We start from the raw sequence: 20227 nt of genomic DNA on the forward strand, positions 1-20227 counted from the left end.
CGAGGAACTTGGCGCCATTAGAACTAGTCCATTCTGATCTATGCGAGATAAATAGTGAATTGAGTAAAGGTAGCAAAAGATATTTCATGACTTTTTATAGACGATTGTTCTAGATTTTGCTATGTATATCTGTTAAAAACAAAACATGAAGCGTTGCATTATTTTAAGATCTATAAAGTTGAAGTAGAAAATCAATTTGAGAGGAAAGTTAAACGGTTAAGGTCTGATTGTGGTGAAGAATACTTTTTAAGTGAATTTTCTGATTTCTGTGTAGAACATGGAATTATTCATGAGAGGACACCGCCATATTCATCACAGTCCAATGGGATTGCCGAAAGAAAGAACAACAATATAACTAAGTTGGTTAACGCCATGTTGGAGATAGCGGGTCTATCTAAGGAATGGTGGGGTAAGGATATTTTGACAGCATGTCATGTCCTGAATAGAGTTCCTACAAAGAATAAAGAAATCACACCATTTGATGAATGGGGAAAGAAAAGATTAAATCTCTCATATTTACGCACTTGGGGTTGTTTGGTCAAAGTAAATGTGCCAATTAACAAAAAGCGCAAACTTGGACCTAAAATTGTTGATTGTGTTTTCCTTGGTTATGCTATTCATAGCGTTGGATATAGATTCTTAATTATAAATTCTGGGGTACCTGACATGCATGTTGGTACTATCATGGAGTCCAGAGACTGCTACATTTTTTTAAAGTGATTTTCCCATGAAAAATGCGCCTAGCACGTCTAGTCATAAACCTATAATTCACCATGATCAGTTTATTCCGATAGAACATTCTGAGGAACTTCATATGCATAATTCTGAGGAGGATGACATTGTAGTCACTCAAAAAGAGTAAGAGACAACGGACTACAAAGTCTTTTGGCAATGACTACATTGTGTACCTTATGGATGACATACCAAGAACCATTGAGGAGGCATATTCCTCTCTTGATGCTGACTTGTGAAAGGAAGCAGTATGGACTGAGATGGATTCAATTATGTCTAATGTCACTTGGGAAATTGTTAAACATCCTTATGGATGTAAACCAATAGGATGCAAATGGGTGTTCAAGAAAAAGCTTAGGTCTGATGGTACAATTGAGAGGTATAAGGCAAGGCTTGTGGCCAAGGGTTATACCCAGAAAGAAGGTGAAGATTTCTTTGATACTTATTCACTTGTTGCTCGATTGACCACAATTCGAATGTTATTTTCTCTGGCTGCCTCTCATGGTCTTATCATTCATCAGATGGATGTAAACACGACTTAAACACGACTTTCCTAAACAGAGAGTTAGATGAGGAGATCTATATGGATCGGCTAGATAGATTTGTAGCAAATGGTGAAGAGGGCATGGTGTGGAAGTTATTAAAGTCCTTATATGGCCTAAAACAAGCTCCTAAGCAGTGGCATGAGAAGTTTGACAGAACTTTGACATATGTCGGCTTTGTTGTAAATGAAGCTGACACATGTGTATACTATCGGTATGGTGGGGGCGAAGAAGTGATCTTGTGTTTATATGTTGATGACATACTGATCTTTGGAACCAACCTTAATGTGATTAAGGAGGTTAAAGACCTGTTGTCTAATAATTTTGAGATGAAAGACTTAGGGGAAGCTGATGTTATTCTTAATGTCAAGCTGTTAAGAGAAGGCAATGGTGGGGTTACACTTTTACAATCCCACTATGTGGAAAAGGTATTGAATCACTTTGGGTTTAGTGACGGTCAACCTGCTCCTACGCCTTATGAACCTAGTGTGATATTAAGGAAAAATCGAAGAATAGCAATAGATCAATTGGGATACTCCTAAATTATTGGTTCGCTTATATATCTGGCTAGCGCTATGAGGCCTAATATCTTATTTGTTGTGAGTAAACTAAGCCGGTTTGTGTCAGATCTAGGAGACAATCAATAGCGTGCTCTTGAGAGAGTACTACATTATCTCAAAGGTACTAGCTATGTCATTCACTATACGGGGTACCCGAAGGTACTAGAGGGTTTTTGTGATACTAACTGGATATCTGATGCTGATAAGCTTTATGACACAAGTGGATATATGTTTTTGCTTGGAGGTGGCGCTGTTTCCTGGAAGTCTTGCAAGCAGACCGTTTAACAAAGTCAACTATGGAAGCAGAACTCACAACATTAGACACCACTGGCGCTGAGGTCGAGTAGCTTCGTGAACTCCTTATGGATTTACTTGTTATAGAGAAACCTATACCGGCTATTTCTATGAACTGTGACAACCAAACTGTAATAACTAAGGTAAACAGTTCTAAGGATAACATGAAGTCTACAAGGCATGTTAAGCGGAGATTAAAATTTGTTAGAAAATTGAGAAACTCTGGAATAATAGCGTTGGACTATGTCCATACATCTAAAAATCTGGCAGATTAATTCACTAAAGGACTGTCATGTAATGTGATAGATAGTGCATCGAGTGAAATGGGTCTGAGACCCACATGAAGTCTATCATGGTGGTAATATTCTATGTGATCGGAGATCCCGTGAAATAGGATGGTGAAACAAGCTAGTGGTAGACTTTGAAGAAAGACCTTTTAACTTGGTCCATGTCAGATGCACGTCTTTCCTTTGCTGTAAGACATGTTAGTTTTTACCTTAATGTGTTCCAAGTGGCTTGCTGAAGCAAAGATGCTGCCCTACAGAACATCTTTTGAGGAATACACCTATATGAGTTCGACTACTAGTCATAGTCTATGAGATTTGGGGGATCTCTAGATACTCATGAAAGGCCCAGGAGTATTACTTATATGCTCCAACCAGAGGAGATGCTTTTAGCAATCTAGTATCAGTAAAGAGTTTAGGTGAAACTTATTCACACAAAACTTACAATTCAAGGCGTAGTCCATTGTTCAAGTTGTGGATGGATGTAGTTTGAAGCTCTAGGCGGATGTCCAACTTAACAGTCTCTTCTGAAAAACATTAGTATATAGACAGTAGTGGGAGAAAGAAAATCTCTATATTGGGCTTTTGAGATTTGGTGGGGATTGTTAGAATTTATAAGGATAAAATTCCCTAAATCCATATGAAGAAATTCTAATAAATCTCAAAGGCCCAATATATTTATTCCTTAATGGGCTTTATTGTTTAAGTCCATGAGTAGAGGTGAAAGATGCAATGTCAATTAGTACCATATTGCTAATTGATATGGAGGTAGGGAGTTCTCCTCCCTGTATATATGTACCAATCCTCCTAGGAAAAGACATAACAACAATAGAACTATCATTGGATGTTCCTAGTTTGAAAAATAGTCAAATAGTGTTTTTCACTTCTCACTATTGTGTTGCCTTCTAAGTTTCCCCATCCCGATCCTCTGCGCGCACGGAGAGTTGGGAGAGCAGGCCTCCGGAATCGTCGTCTGCATCTATGACATCTTCTCGGGTGTGCGGGCGATCAGGTTTTTGGGAGCGTCTTCGCGACTGCTCGCTTCTTCCTGGTGACTGCAGACGTCATCTTCTTCCTCGGATCATCTACTTCCTGGTGGATGTTTGAGGGACTGCACTGCGTATATCTTCCTGCACCGACTATGGTCCATGATTTCGAGCGTATATCTTCCTGCACCGACTATGATCCACGATTCGAGCCACCAGTGCTTTGAGCTTCGTCCCTCCGTGGGGTACATCTCTATTCTCAAATTAGTTAAATTCAATCTTATTTTTGCTATAATCAGTATGATGTTTATAAACATATTTGCTACTAATCTGAGCAGTAGTAAAATTATACACGTGCACATATTTATCATCACAAATTTGTTATTATTTTTTGGATTATTTTTAACATAAAAATGCCTAAATTTCTAACATTACCCGCCCAGGAAAAAGTCCGGGATCTCGACGGATTGGAGTTTCCAAATTAGGCCTGAATGATCGAATGCATCAGCATTTTCAGCAACAAGAAGGTTTACAGATTAAGATCCTTGCAACCGCTGGTTTCACACGTTCAATCTTTGGATGCCATGTTTCTGGGTCACTTAATTTTAAATACAGATCAACCTAAACCGAACCAACAAATCAGATTGGCGTGCTTGACATGAGGCCATCCAGAAACCTGCACCGTGACTACGTTGGCATTAGCTACAACAAAAACCATGATGCCACGCTTCCTTGGCAACAATCGGAGTGATAAATACAAAAGGTACATGGCAAGTCATCATGACAGGCTCGACGTGCCACTGTCCATGGCGTCCAAATTCAACTCTTCGTCTGAGTCGATCACTTCTTCGAAATCATAGAATGGGTGGGCCTGCATATATATAGGAAAACAAAAGAAAAAAGATACTCCGAGTCAATTGATTTGTTTCCCCCACTCCAGATTGATTGTTTAAGTCTCACATTACAAAATCAAGTAGTTCTGAGTATATTATTGAGGATTGAGTCACATACCGCAGGTCGAGGCTTTACAGCTTCAAAGCTACGGAAAACAGGAGTGGCAAAATCAGGTGGATTAAGGACAATATATGCACCACGATTGTTATGTCGCTCCTCTGAAGCCTATACCAGGTCCAGAAACAAAGAGTTAACACCATATTATTATTACCATAATATGCAAAGGATACAAAAAAAGGCAGAACTTATATATTAGTCACAAAGTTTTAGAAGCTGAATAAATCTCTTACAGAACTTGCAACAAAAAGGCAAGAAGGGATTCAATATCGAAGATGGAAGCAAAAATTATCACCTGAAATTGTGGGTAGTCTGGTGCACTGAAGAGAGTAATCAGTTTCCCACATTCTACTTCATGATCAATTGTATATCCATTATCCATTCCTAAGAGATCATGTCGCTTGTCTCTTGCGTCTGGACCTTCATGTGACCTGATGATTAGCTTTGTTGAATGAAAAGATGAAGTAAGCATGTGAACTTAAAACAAATACAGTTCTACCATGATGCTAACTTTCAAATATTATGGAACTAAAATGCTCAACGGGCTACACGACAAAACATACCAGCTGACCAAGTTCAAAGATGACTAAAGCCATACCATTGAACACTAACACAGAAGAAATTAGAATCATGTAACTCAATTCAAGTACGTTAATAAGTAATATCTCACATTCACTGCATCCACATATTAGGTGACATCTATACCAACATAACAATTTTCAAAACACAGAGCGGGAGCTCTCTGCACTGGGTACGTCCTTTTTTTAGAAACGCTGGGATGTTACTACACGCTTGTCGCCTGAAGCTATTAAGGAGTTTTATATAATCCTCAACTAGACAACCACACAGTTCAATCAATTGGATATTCTAAAAATAAGCAAGGATCACTTTACAGACTAGGCCGGGGGTATACACATGCAAATCAGCTTACAACACTTCTTTATGTGCATCTTTATGTGCACCATCAGATTTACAGTATGATCATACATTGCAAATTTTTCATATGATTGGTTGTTCTTAAAATTTTGAAATATTAACAGGAAGAGTAATAAATGAAACAAAACGAACCTTCAAATGATTTGTCCGCAAAAACTGTTGAGTGATATCTGGACCCCAAAGCAAACCGATGCCTCGTTCTTTATTCGGTGAAAGACCCATCTGCAAGGAAGGGTCAGACCAGAGCACATCCCCAGGGATCAAATTTGAGCCTTCCCAAGAAGGGTCAAGAACAGTTCTCCTTGCTTTCAATAACTCATCTAAGGATCCAAGTTTCATAGCAGTCGGATCAACAGTAAAATCCGCTTTGAATTTATGACCCTTCTTTGATCTCTTCGATGGCACAACAATCGTTCCACGAAAGACACCTCCGTGTGCAGTGTACACGCTTCCTGCTATTATTGTCGCTAGAGGAAGGTCCTCAAAACATCTTAAAAACTTCCGATAAACTTGAGGGCCCTGATCTTTGTATTTAGTCATTACCTCCTTCTCGAAACCATATACTGACGTGCAGTATTTGGATTCGTGATTTCCCCGAAGAAGGAACACACAATTCGGGAGTAGCACCTGAAAGAAAACAAGAACCACTAATTAGCAACCATTTATGTTATTACACTGTTTGATTGTTGAAATAAAAGTTTTTATAGATCACTTTTAGAATGCCAAAGGAGGACAAGCATGCTTGTGCAAGTTAACAGCCAACTGTCTAAATATATATCACATCATTGATATTTCAGCCATTGAATGCTGAGGAAACGAGAACAGATACTCCCAAAAATAAATAATGTGTGGAACATGACTCATAATTCTATGTTGATTTCATTTAGTTGCATATCGCACAAAATGAGCAAACTTATAACTGTTATTAAGTACAATCCAAACAAAGGGGAGACATCATTATTCGTTAGAGTCAACACTGCCATGAAAACAACTCAGCCAGTTTGCATTACCTATGGAAAACCTATTAACTGTCTTTGTTATCTATTGTTATATAAATCCAACACAAACAAAGGGGAGACATCATTATTCGTTATCTCAGCCAGTTTGCACATTACCTATGGAAAATCTATTAACTGCCTTGCTATCTATCAATCTATTTCCCATAAATCCAGCAAATCCAACAAAATAAAAATGGAATCCAAGTATGCTTGTGTGAGTTAATAACAGTCAAATGTCTAAATATATATCACATCATTAATATTTCAGCCGTCAAATGCTGAGGAAACGATAACAAGTACTCCAAAACAAATTGTGTGGATCATGACTCATAATTCTATGCTGATTTCATTTAGTTGCATATCGCACAAAATTAGCAAACTATAGTTGTTATTAAGTCCAATCCAAACAAAAGGGAGACATCATGATTCGTCAGAGTCTGTGCTGCCATGAAAACAACTCAGCCAGTTTGCATTACCTATGGAAAATCTATTAACTGTCTTGCTATCTACTATTGTTATACAAGTCCAATCCAAACAAAGGGGAGACATCATTATTAGTTATTAACTGGTTTGCACTAGCTATGGAAAATCTATTAACTGCATAGCTATATTCTCATAAATCTCGCAGATCCAACAAAACAAAATGGAATCGAGATGCTCATGAAGCTTAACAGCGAGTTGGAAAATCCGCAGCAGAATTCACCTTCCAGGCGAGGAGCAGGAGGAAGGTCTCGAGGCCCCAGGCGCCGCGGTCGACGTAGTCGCCATTGAAGACGAAGATGCGGTCCTCGGAAGGGAACCCGGCGTCGCGGAGCAGGAAGAGGACGTCGTGGAGCTGGCCGTGGACGTCCCCGACGACGACGACGGCCTGGCCGGGGCGCGGGTCGACGCGGACGAGGTTGGGCTCGCGGTGCAGGATGGCGGCGGCGGCCAGGACCAGGCGCTGGACCAGCGCGGGCGGGAGCACCGCCGGGAGCCGGTCCCCGGGGAGGTGCCGCGAGCACCAGTCCAGCGTGGATTCCAGCCCCGCCACCCAATCCCGCGTCAGCACGCCGCCCTCGGGCCACTCGACCACCGGTGGGGCCGGGGCTGGGGCTGGGGAGGGATCCGTCGCCGGCGCCGCGGCGTCGGCGACGATGGCGTCGGAATCGGGCTGCGACATGGCATGGGCCAGGCTTGATGCGGCGGGTTCTGTGATTTCGTCTTGGGTAATTGGGTTTCCTTGTGCGAGTCGGGGTGGGGGTTTGTGTTGTCTTGGGGGGTAACGAGACGACGTGAGACTGGGAGTGGGGCAGGGTTCGTCGTCGTCCCAGTCGGCGGCGGCGGCTTTTGCGCCATCGAGGGATTCGAGGCCTCTCTACCCGTGACGCGGCTGCAGAGCTGCTGGTTCCAGTTGGCTTTCGCAGCTGCGGTGTCGCGGGTCTCCACCGCGTGGAGCTGACACGGCTGCGAAAGGGAAAGCCAGCCTAGAACAAAAGGAGGTCGGGCCTGCGGCCACGGGGAACGTGCGCTCGTTCCACCAACGCCACCCAAAAATACAAGATCCCCGTTCCATATCGAGTCTTTTAGCTATGTGCCATTATAAAAGATTGAAATTATCTATATATTATTGAAATTTTTAAAAGTTTTCTGGTATCCTTGCACGAAATTTCTTTTCCCTACATGCCACTTCCATCTATTTTGTCGGTAACAACAGCTAACGGCCAACCGAAAAGACGATTTTGCCCTTAGTGATAGAATGCATCAAAATTTTGATTTTTCCCCTGGTGCCACTGTAACCGTCTGTGTTGCAAAAAAACTTCACTTTTTCCTCTATACCACTATAAAAAATTCACTGTAATAACTTGTATATGTGCATATAAAAATTCTAATAAATACAGTAAATTTGCGATACATCCAAAAAATTTGACAATTGCGACAACCAAAATAAGTATTTAAATTAAGTACATTCAGACATAAAAGAGGTCCAAATTTATCATCGATATGCATTTTTCATTTTAGCAAAACTAGATTTTCATTTTTCAACAAAACTGGATTTTCCATTTTAGCATTTTTCTACGCTTTGCTATGGATTTTCTAAATTTCAGCCGATTATTATATGTAATAAATAAAAGAAAAAGAAAAACCAGAAACATGCACTTTGCACTAGGCACCGTGGACCTTTCACTAATCAATCCGTAGTCAACTAGCATTGTTCACACCTGTTCATACGAGTCACGAGTTTCGCATCTGGACCCAGCTAAAGTTTCTATTTCTTTTTCCACTCCCTCTTTCTTTCGGTCTTGGAAGCAACTGCACATCAGAAATAAAGAATTATTACACTCCCCCCTCTCCCCCCTGATTTGAAAATTTAACGTCTAGGTGCAATAGAAGAGGAACCTTTTGAAGCAGTTGGAGCTTGCCTGATGCAGCAACAAGTGAAAGAAAATCATCTTCTGGTTGCTGTATAGTGTCCAGTCCTTGAAAAAAATACTGAAAGGCAAGTTCAAGAAATTATTAGTTTATAAGCATTATAACAATTTTATAGGGTAAACGGCACATCTGCACCAGAAAAAAAGAGCTCTCTGCAATCCATGAATCACAGTAGCAAGTACAACCTCTGTCCTGAAATATAATGGATCTGAATGTCCCTAAGTCAAACCATCCTAACTTAGGCCAAGTGTATAGAAGAGAATTAGTATTTAAAAAAACAAAGAGGTAATTATAAAAATATATATTGCATAATTTATCCAATGATGCTCATTTGATATTGTAATACAATTATTCTTTTATATAAGCTATGCCAAACTTAGGACAGTTTGACATAGGACATAACAAAATCCATTATATTCAAGGACAGAGGTAGTAAATCATAAATATACTCAAGGGCAAAGGGCATATATATGAACAGCAGCTTAGGCTTTTCCTCTGCAACATATGCACTCTGATAACATACCCCGTACAAATCATTATCAAAATTAGATATTACCACTGGAATACTTTCAAATAGCACAAAACAAAAACAAAGGACACCTGATTACATTCAAGTAATCAAGTGTATATGTACCAACTGGGTGGTTGTAAATGATTAATTAATCAACTAGAAAGGAAGGAAAACCTACTGGATGGTTGCAGCATTTTCTCAGCTGCATGAGTATGTTGTTCAGAGCAAGCTTCTTGCCTGCAGAAGTATCAAGAATAACAAAGTGATCGATTAAAATGTGAGTTAGCCAAAATGTGAGTTATCAAGAATATTGAAACAAGCTAAATAACAAAGAGGAACCTTCTTCTTCCTCTCGACGCAGGAAACAGAGGAGGCGGCGGGAATTGTCGATTGCGGCGGCTTGGAGGTCACCGGTGGCGGCCTGGCAGGGAATGGGCGCGAGAGCTTGGCGGCGGCGGGCCTCACCCGCGCCTTGCCCTGGCCCGACCAGCCTTGGCACGTGGCGGCCTGTCCACGACAGCCGAGGGCGGCGGCAGAAGCTGCCCCAGATCGTATCTCCCGCGCCCGCCCTGACGCCCCACGCGCAACGCTCCGAGGCCCAAGCGGATGCTCCCTCGCGCTCACGGCCGCGCCTCCTTCCGCGCACGCTCGGCTGCCCACGCCTCCCTGTTCCACGAGCTCTACGGTTTCCCTTCAGGTGGTGAACGAAAAGCTCGGAATGAACCAGAAGCCACGGAGATGCGGATTGACTAGAAATAGTGATGGGCAAAAGAGTCATTTGGCATCTAGTTGGCACCCAGCTCTGTTAAAATTAAACTGTAGAGTGACGGGAGTGGCACTAAGGGAAAAGAAATTTCATTTGATGGTAGTGAAGAACTTTTGAAAATTTCGATGGCACACAGGTAATTCTGATCTTTTATAATGGTATGTATATAGGTAAAAGGCTCTTCCATATTTGGATATCAAAGAGCTTGTTTTCTCCGACGACAACACCCAGAAGAAAACTCTTTCTGTAAATAGGTCTTCATAAAAGAGAATATTTAGATTTATATTGTGTCTCTTCTGTCACCTAAAATTGGTCTCCTACATACTCTGTTGAAGAATGATACATTACCATCCGAGATCCATTTTAGGTTTAGGTACTTTTTTATCACCTATTAAAGACAGTCTAACGTGACCGTATAGAGTCTGATGGGTTACTACATTAAGGATTATACAGCATAGGCTACACCTGCATAGGTGAATGCAATCTAGTGTTGTTTGGTTGTGTTGCACTACTCTGATGCACTGGTTGTGCCTCTGTTTGGTTGCGTTGTATTATTATGCTGCATTGTGTGTGCATCTGCTTGGTTGTTTACAGATGAAACACCAAATTGGCAACGGCATTTCGTCGAACACCCTCACCTCGTGCTTCCAATCCAGCATCTCGAGCTCTTCTCTCCCCCTCAAGCTAGTGCTCTGCCACGCCAAGGAAAGCTGAGCATGTTCCATCCTCTCCCACGCCCAGCGCCACCACGCCATGTCTAGCGGCGCTTGAGATCCACTGTTAAATCGCCCTGCTCGGAAGCTGCGACACGCAGGTGGTCGACGATGGCTACGGCGAGCGACGCGACGGAGAGTGTAACAACCCAAAAATCCACACACTGAAAATACCAACTACAAAATTGTTTTTAAAAACTTCCATGTGATGATGAGTGTCATGTATAGTAACCCAACCTAAGAAATGCATTAGGTCTAACCCCAACCCAAGTTAACACATAAGCATGGCATGTCATTAGTTAATTGCGTTTATTTAAATTCTAACAAATAAGTGTTGCATACATTGAATGTGATTTGGATTTCCATTTGAGTTATGATATGCTTAACAACTTCAATAAATTAGGTGCACCAATTTAGAATTCAAATTTTAGAACCAAATTCGAATTCAAACAAAAGAGATGAAATCAAAAACAGAAAAAGAAAACGAGGAAGAAGGCCTCGCAGCCCAGGCTGCTCGGCTTCGCGGCCCACCCAGCCCAACCGCGCCCACCTTGCACCGGCGCGCACGTACGCAGCCCACGAGCCGGCCCAGCGCGTCGCCCACGCCCGCGCACCCGTCTGCCTCGCTCGCAGCCACTGGCCGCTGGACCCCGCATGTCAGCCGCACCCCCGTCTACAGTGTCGTCTTCCTCACCCACGCCTCAACCGCCTATGCGACCGGCGCCCGACAGCTGTAGCAGGGGCGGGCCAGGGGGTCACGCCCGGGGCATGACTCTGTGCCCTTGCGCCGCGCCCACGCAACCCCGCACCACCGTCTGATGCGATGCACATGCCTCCACCGCATGATGACATCCACCCTAGGAGGCATGGCGCTCGCCTATAAAGCTAGCCCGCACGCCGCTCACGCCCGGCACCCTAGCTTCTCCCTCAGCCTCCGCCGCCGCTTGGTGGCCCAGCAGCCGCACCACACCGAGAGTAGAGGGCCGAGAAGGAGATCGTGAGAGGAGGATCGGAGCCTCGCACGCTGCCGAAGTCATCGGAGCCGAAGGCAACGCCGTCGTCGTCATCACGATCGTGGGTCGGCACTACACGGCACTGCTTCCGGAGCTACACGGCCGCAACTCGACACTGCACCGCCATCCTTTCTTCCACAGCACCCACGGTGAGCCCCGGTTCATTCCCTGCTCGCCACTGGACCTTGCTACTCCGGCCATGGTGCTCTATACCGTGAGCGCGTAGGCCAAGGCCATCCCCGGCCTCTAGGTACACCAGCACAGCACACTCACGTTGACCGTGACCATCCCTGAGCCCTTGGACGCTGTAGGCCTCTCTAGGTTCCCCGGACGCCGTAGCCGAGCACGCATGCCGCGCTCGCAACGCCGCCGCCATGACGCAGCCACCACTGGTCCGAGCACTTGACTATCGGTCCGAACATCAGACCACTGGTCCGAGCACCCGACCACCAGTCCGAGCACCCGACCACCAGTCCGAGCACCAGACCACAGGTCCGAGCACCCGACCACTGGTCCGAGCACTCGACTACCGGTCTGAACATCAGACCACTGGTCCGAGCACCTGACCACCAGTCCGAGCACCCGACCACCGGTCCGAGCACCGACCGCCGTGGCTAGTATCGCCGGGAGCACCTGGCGCCTCCTTGACTCACCTGTTCCGTTCACTGAAGCCACGGGTAACTCACACGCACGCTGTGACCACCCCGCAGGAGCCCGTAGTGAACTGCGCGCCTCGCCGTCGTCACCATGTCGCCGTGGCCGCCGGGAAGACCCTACCGGCCACCTAGAAACTAGAAGTCCTGCCCTGAGCTCTAGACGCCCTCACCGCGTCCACACGGATCCGTAGGAGCCTACACGCCCCACTATGACGCCCTCTGAGGCCATAGCCCCCACACCGCCGCCGCCGATGTGATCGGAAGGGCGTCCGCCGTGGCCAAAGCCACCGAAGGCCCTAGAGGACCCCTCGACCTACCCAACATGCCCGCTGGAGCATTGTGACGCCCATGCGCACCACAGAGCCGGCCAATGCCGCTGCACCCGTGCCATTCCCACACGCCGGTTGTGCTCGAGCCGCCGTTCGCCGTGATCAGTGACTTAGAATGCACCATCCGTCGCCCTGACTCCACCATTGCAGTTGCCGTGGCACAGGGAGGCTTTTTCCCACCTCTATTGGATGCCTGAGCCGTTGCGGGAGCTCGTCGGTGAGCACGTCACCGGTGGGAGCGCGCCGTGGAAGAAACAGAGAAGGGGCAAGTTGAGCCACGCGGCCCTGCACCCGGTGCACATGAGCCGAGCCGAGGAGAAATGACGGTGGACTTGATCCACCATGGACCCTGCCTTAGGACCATGGACCAGGAGTGCTGGTCCACTGTGAGCCACACGGTGTGAACCATGCTGCGGACGAAGCCCAATAAGAGCCCACGGCCGTGACGTGGCTGCGCCACAGCACGCCACGTGTTCGGCCCGGCCCGGCCCACACCGGCCCGACCCGAGCCCACCAAGGCCCGTTTGAGACCCGACACGTATTGATCATTGACCTGGCCCCACATGTCAGCAGCACAGACACGCTGGACCCACACATCAGATGCTGACGTCATGACGTCACGAGGGACCCACATGTCTGCGACCCAAGAGTCCCTAGACCCGCCTATCAGCTCGGAACCGGGACGATGACGTCATGCTGATGTCAGCAAGCCACGTGGACCAACCCCAGCATGACACGTGTCAGCCCAGGATTAATTCAGCCTTTTCCATTTTTAGAAATAGATTTAATTTTCAGAAATTCATAACTAATTCATACGACCTCGGAAAAATACGAAACCAGGACCAAAATTCATCTAAAATCAAGCTCTACGCAATGGACCCATGTTTGAGTGCATTTGACTCTTTTGAATTTTCATTGCTTCTTTGTGCTACTCTATAGACGTCGCTAACGCGACTATAATGCAAACGTTGTAGACTCGGAGGAGAACCTGACAGACGAGGATCGTGAGTACCATGAGGAGTACGGAGACGACTACACTGAAGGTGCCACATCCCACCCAATCTCATAGCACCTATTACGCATGGCTAATATAGAACTGCTATTGCTTTACTTTACTGTGGTAATCATACTATGATAGGACTTGCATGGTAGTATGCTTGCTTGAAAGCCTTTACCTTGGCGCAACCTTACCCCTGCATACCCTGCTATTAGGCTAGACACACGCTTACTGCTATACATTTCATTGCTCATACTTCTACTACGCTTATACTACGTGCGTGGTGGATACTGGTATTATCTGGACTATGGGGAGAGTGCTGCATGTGTGACTTGGGTGTGTGGAGGGTAAGGGTTGTGTCGACCAAGTTGGAGTATACAACGAGCCTAGGGCAAGTCTTGCTATGGGATGCTACCTGGGCACCCCTGGAATGGATACCTGTGGTGGATAAAATGGTATGTGAGGTGGACCTGGGTGTGAACCTATGACGGGTGGAGCCTGGGATGGAGGTGCTGTGGTGGCACGGTAAATGGAAACCCTGATGGAGACATTCTGGCTTGGTCATCCCTAAGGACTTACTAGTACTCAGATTCACCGGGAAGCCTTACGTACCACTCGCCCTATATGGTGCGGGACAGTTGGACTACTTAGTAGGATATTGCCACTACTGCTAGGTTGATAGCGGACAGTGTAAGGAGGTACGGGGCGTAGAGGATTTCCCCCACACCCTTCTGAGACTTCATGGAGACCTTGTGGACCCGGCTCATGACTCACAGTTTCAGCCACCCCAAACTTGACTTGGGGTGAACCAGGGCTGAATGGTAGAGTGGCATTATCCTAGGCTAGCAAGCAGCCAGAATCAGCCTAGTTGACGATGGTCAGCGAGGAAGGCGGATCTTGTGGTTATGTAAAACCTCTGCAGAGTGTATGGTTGATCGATCGATACATGTGCCGACTCGTCGGCTATGGACCTTTCCTGGGTTTCGCTTAAACTAGATAGTGAGATGAGTCCTTCTCTTCTCCCCCTGGGAGTGAGTGTTCGGTCGTAGCCAGGGGCTACGGGCCTTGAGACAGTGCTGAGAGGGAGTTGGCCTGTTGACTGAGTGATGGTATGGTATGGTATGATGATGGTGTGGAGATGGTGGTATGTCGATCCCAGGATCGAAACCTGGCTCGAAAAAGGGAATGGAGTGGAATGTGTGTGGGAATGGTGTTAAAACTTGACAAACTATTATTTACTTGATATGCTACTGCATAGGAAACCCCAGCCTTATAGGTTCATTTTGCTTATATCCAACTTGCATCCAATTTCCACAAAGCAATGCTCATAGGGATGGGAGTGGCCAGTACAAATCATACTGATAAATTTTGGCACACAGGTTCTGTTGAGGAGTATAGCTCCAAGGAGTTTGACGGATGAGGGGTTCATGCCTACGCTTGAGTTTGGCGATCTTATCTTCAAGCTGTTCTGAATGAATGCTACTTTTGATTCCGCTAATGCGGCGATGTAATAAAGTATGTAATTCTGCACTATTTGTACTCTGATATTATCGTTGTATGGATGTGATATTCGACTGGAATTTGGGTAATATGATCTACAATGATCTTATTACACTTCGACGCTGTGGTTTTCCCTTCATGGAAAATGGGGTCGTTTCAGTTGGTATCAGAGCCGTACTTGACCTTAGGATGAAACCCTTAGAAATGGACGATAGAATAGGACGTAAACAGCCCTTCTTTCGGTTATATACCGACCCTACATTTACTTTTATGCAAGGCTTATCTATTATTGACCTGCTAACACCTGTCCCCTTGAAACATGTAGATGGCAACGAACGTCGACTGGCTGCCACTAGGACCGCTACCTCTGGACCACGCCAAGCTTACCTTTGACCTACGTGAGCTCGGGGGTTTTGCACTGACCCTCTGCCGAGTTCTCGTCATGTTAGGTGTCCCCAACGAGCTTGTCAAGGTCACCTGCACCGGGAAGCCAGCTAAGGAAGGAGGAATCGAAGGACCGATTGTCACCTCAGTGGAGTTCCCAGCTAGCACTACCTTACCTTCTGTCCTAGCTTCCACCGAGTTGACTATAGAGGACACAGTCGAGGAGGGACTACGAGCTATCTCACACAAGGCACTTCGTAGAGTGATGAGGGACCACTACGAGCACTTGAAGACGATAGAGTTCCGTCTACTTCCCTAGGCCCTCGACCTTAGCCTTACCCCCAGTGAGCAGAGTTTCGCAGCAGGTAGAGTTATCCTTACCGAGGAGGATAGATGCCTTCATGTCTCAGCTATTCACCTACTAGAGCAGGACAGGTACGTGACCCAGCTAGAGTAGAGGAGACGTCAGGACCAGGCCCTCCGGTGGGAGTACCAGGAGCGAGACTCACAGGGAGCATGGGAGCGAGCTAGTCTACTAGAGACAATTGCCAAGCTACAGGACGAGCTCAACCGTCATGAGGAGGACCACAGAGCCAAGGTCACTGACCTACAGGACAAAGCAGCTAACCTAGGCAATAGGAACTGCTACCTCGACAGCAAGGTCTTGGAGTTGCAGAGTGAGTTGGACGACAAGAAGGCTGAGTTCAACCATAGAGGAGACAGAGAGAGAACCAAGGGGATTGATATGCTGAAGATCCAATCTCGAAACAAGACCCTAACTCAGGAGCTGGAGGAGTTCAGGAAGAAGGCCGTTCGCAACTAGGGTCACCTAATCGAGGCACTTAGGCAGACCGAGTACCTACAGGACAAGTGTGAGAGGACCTGGTAGGCTTGGCAGAAGTCTGACAGGAAGCGCCTTAGGGAGATGAAGGGTATGTGGGATCAGCTACCCAAGGAGGTTCGCAGCAAGACGAAGCCTAGGATAGAGGAGTTTGAGTTAGCCCCGACTCGCCTCAACCTAGATGCCTGCCCTACCCTACCTGGAGCCAAGCCTACTGAGGAGCTCGCCGAGGCCTTGAAGTACGTGTCTCGACTTCACAAGTCTGATAAGGAGATCGAGATCGAGAACAGTCGTATCCCAGCTGCGGTGTATGAGTTAGAGTAGATGACCCTGCATGGTCATGAGTCATGTCAGTAGCTTCCATAAGTTGTACCCCATGATGTACCCCTTATGAGATGTATTATGAGACACTATGAGTAGAACGATTCTCGCACATCTTCAAGTGTAGCTACTGGAGATGATGCTATGTAATAAAAACCATGTAATGAATGTTTTGGATCTTATTGCATCTTTATGGATCTTATTGCTTCTTTTGTAATGAGTGTTGGATAGCATAAATGTTTTTCTTAAATTGTCAAAATCATGTAATCATATTGAACTATAAGCACTTATGGCACAAGCACTAAACTCTCTATGATCCGTGTCGTAGATGCCGAACCACCGTTCTAATCGCCTAATGAATCGAGGACGTGCGCCCACCCCTGAACCAGTTGAACCCAATGGGGGACGTGGTGGCAACAACCATGGTCATGGCCATGGCCATGGACATAGAGGGATACCTTTCCACCTAGAGAATACTCCGCTGCCTAAGGAGAACATTCCTCCACCACCACCACCGAACCTGGCAGAAGTGATGGCACAACAGACCCAGCTTCTTGCAGCTCTTGTTAAAGGAGCAAACCGTCGCTAGGGGGGTCAGCAGAACAACTTCCAAAGGAAGCTAGAGGGATTTCTGAAGCTAAGGCCACCTACCTATGATGGCATCGACCCTGACCCGCTTGTAGCCGATGACTGGCTCAAGGAAATGGAGAAGAAGCTTGACCTCACTACTTTCACTGATGATGTGTGTGTTGGAGCAGCCACACACCAGCTCACGGGTGCAGCACGCGCCTGGTGGGACAGTTTCAGTGATTCCCATGAGGACCCTGCCCACATCTCGTGGGATGAGTTTGCTGAAGCATTCACTGAGTATCACATTCCCAAGGGTATCATAGAGGCCAAAGCCGAGGAGTTCTGCAACATCAAGATAGGAAAAGACAGGGTAACTGAGTACACTACTCGTTTCACCAACCTTCTGCGCTATGCACCTTCTTATGTTGTGAACTCTGAGAAGGAGAAGCTATACTATTACCGCAAGGGACTTAACCCGCACATCAAGCTGAAGTTTGGCGGTATTGAGAGCAACACATTACGTGCTCTGGTGGATCACTGCATCCAGATTGAGAAGGACCATGCTGAAGTTGGAGAAGAGTATAGGGATAGGAAACATAAGCCTGAGGAGTCTCTCCGTGGTTGTGATCGCAAGAGGTTCCGTAGAGATGCACCATCCAGGGAACGCTCTCGCCATAACAGGGATGACAACCCTGGATCGAGTAGGGGAAGTGGAGGCTATACCACCAAATACTCCCGCCCTGCTCAGGACCGTTACACCCGGGACCGTTATGCTCAGGACCGCAACAGTTAGGACTGTTTCAACCGTCCTCGCACAGTGAATGAACGCCCAACACAGAACCGCTCCGCACCAAGCACTAGAAACTGGAAGGCACCCGCGTCAACTTCGACAGGCGGTACGCCTTTCACCTACTTTGCTTATGGCCAACCAGGTCACAAAGCCATTGAGTGCCCTTAGAACTCAGCTACTCAGAAGTCTCAGTTCAAGGGATCTACTACTCGTGGACGTCTCAACCATCTAGATGCTGAGGAAGCACAAGCTACCCCTGACATTGTGTACGGTATGTTTTTAGTTAATGGCAATACTGCATCAGTTCTATTTGACTCTGGAGCAACTTGTTCTTACATATCATCTAAGTTTGCACAAGAACATGACCTATCTGTAACCCCACGTGAAAAGACTATCATCACCAGCTCACCCTTAGGAGACCTAAAGTGCACCCACATCTGTAAGGGAGTGAGTCTTACCATTGAGGGTCTTATCTTTAGAGCTGACCTAACCCTGTTACCTTCCATGAACCTAGATGTCATCTTAGGTATGGATTGGTTAACCATTCACTGAGGTATCATATCATGTTCACCTAGATATGTCCAAGCGACCCACCCATCAGGCCAAGTCATTAGATGTGAACCCCAGTTTGGAAAGTCCACCTCTATCCTGTGTGCCCTTAAAGCAAGTTTAGGATCACAAAAAGAAGAGGAGACAGTTCATGATGTGCCAGTAGTCAGAGACTATCCCGATGTATTTCCTGAAGAATTACCGGGTATGCCACCAGACCGTGATGTAGAGTTCATCATTGATCTGTTACCAGGAACGGGACCCATTGCCAAGAGACCCTATCGTATGTTAGTTGATGAACTGGCTAAGCTGAAGAAATAGCTTGATGAGCTCATCTCGAAGGGATATATCAGACCCAGTGCTTCACCCTAGGGATCCCCTATTCTGTTTGTCAAGAAGAAGGATGGCTCAATGAGAATGTGCATTGATTACCGGAACTTGAACGCAGTCACCATCAAGAACAAGTACCCTCTGCCAAGGATTGATGATCTGCTTGATAAGCTTCGAGGTGCCAAGTATTTCTCCAAGATTGACCTCAGATCCGGCTATCATCAGATAAAGATTCGAGAGAATGACATCCCGAAGACAGCTTTTGTGACTAGGTATGGTCAGTTTGAGTTCACCGTGGTGTCCTTTGGACTCACGAATGCTCCCGCATACTTCATGAACATGATGAATAAGGTTTTCATGGATGAACTAGATAAGTTCGTGGTGGTATTCATTGATGACATCCTTGTCTATTCATCCACCGTTGAAGAACACGAACATCATCTGAGAACGGTGCTTGAGAAACTAGCCCAACATCAGCTATACGCAAAGTTCAGCAAATGTGAGTTTTGGCTATAGGAAGTTGCCTTCTTAGGCCACGTACTATCAGCTGAGGGTGTTGCAGTTGATCCAGCCAAGATTGAAGCTGTGAAAGAATGGGATCAGCCCCGCAATGTGACAGAAGTCAAAAGTTTCTTGGGATTGGCTGGATATTATCGCCGATTCATTGAGAACTTCTCTAAGATAGCCCGTCCAATGACCAACCTCCTGAAGAAGACTAAGGAGTTTGAATGGATGCCCGAGTGCGAACAAAGCTTCTAGGAATTGAAACTGAAGCTTACCACAACTCCTGTGCTATCATTGCCTGATATCAGCAAAGATTTTGTGGTCTATTGTGATGCATCCCGTCAAGGACTTGGCTGTGTATTGATGCAAGATGGAAAAGTAATAGCTTATGCTTCTCGATAGTTGAAAGAACACGAGAATCGATACCCTACTCATGATCTTGAGTTAGCAGCAGTTGTGCATGCCTTGAAGATCTGGAGGCACTACTTGATAGGCAACAAGTGTGATATCTACACCGATCACAAGAGCTTAAAGTACTTTTTCACTCAAGAAGATTTGAATATGAGGCAATGCCGATGGCTAGAGTTGATCAAGGACTATGATCTGGAAATTCACTATCATTCGGGAAAAGCTAATGTAGTCGTAGATGCTCTTAGTCGCAAGAGTTACTGTCACACCTTGATCATTGAATCAGTACC

The 20227-nt window shown here is 46.0% G+C and overlaps 1 protein-coding gene across 1 annotated transcript; it reads right to left on the reverse strand.

Annotated features, from left to right (window-relative positions):
- Positions 1-3865: 3865 nt before the first annotated feature.
- On the reverse strand, positions 3866-7856 carry LOC136500530 (serine/threonine-protein phosphatase 7-like). The gene is made up of 5 exons (XM_066495902.1): positions 7047-7856; positions 5478-5972; positions 4705-4851; positions 4410-4517; positions 3866-4269 (listed from the first exon to the last, which is right to left on the reverse strand). Exons 1-5 carry the CDS (start codon positions 7503-7505, stop codon positions 4177-4179), a joined length of 1302 nt encoding a protein of 433 aa, XP_066351999.1. The 5' UTR covers positions 7506-7856; the 3' UTR covers positions 3866-4176.
- Between the last annotated feature and the right edge of the window lie 12371 nt (positions 7857-20227).

Source organism: Miscanthus floridulus, chromosome 13 (genome assembly GCF_019320115.1).
Source record: "Miscanthus floridulus cultivar M001 chromosome 13, ASM1932011v1, whole genome shotgun sequence".
Classification (NCBI taxonomy): domain Eukaryota; kingdom Viridiplantae; phylum Streptophyta; class Magnoliopsida; order Poales; family Poaceae; genus Miscanthus; species Miscanthus floridulus.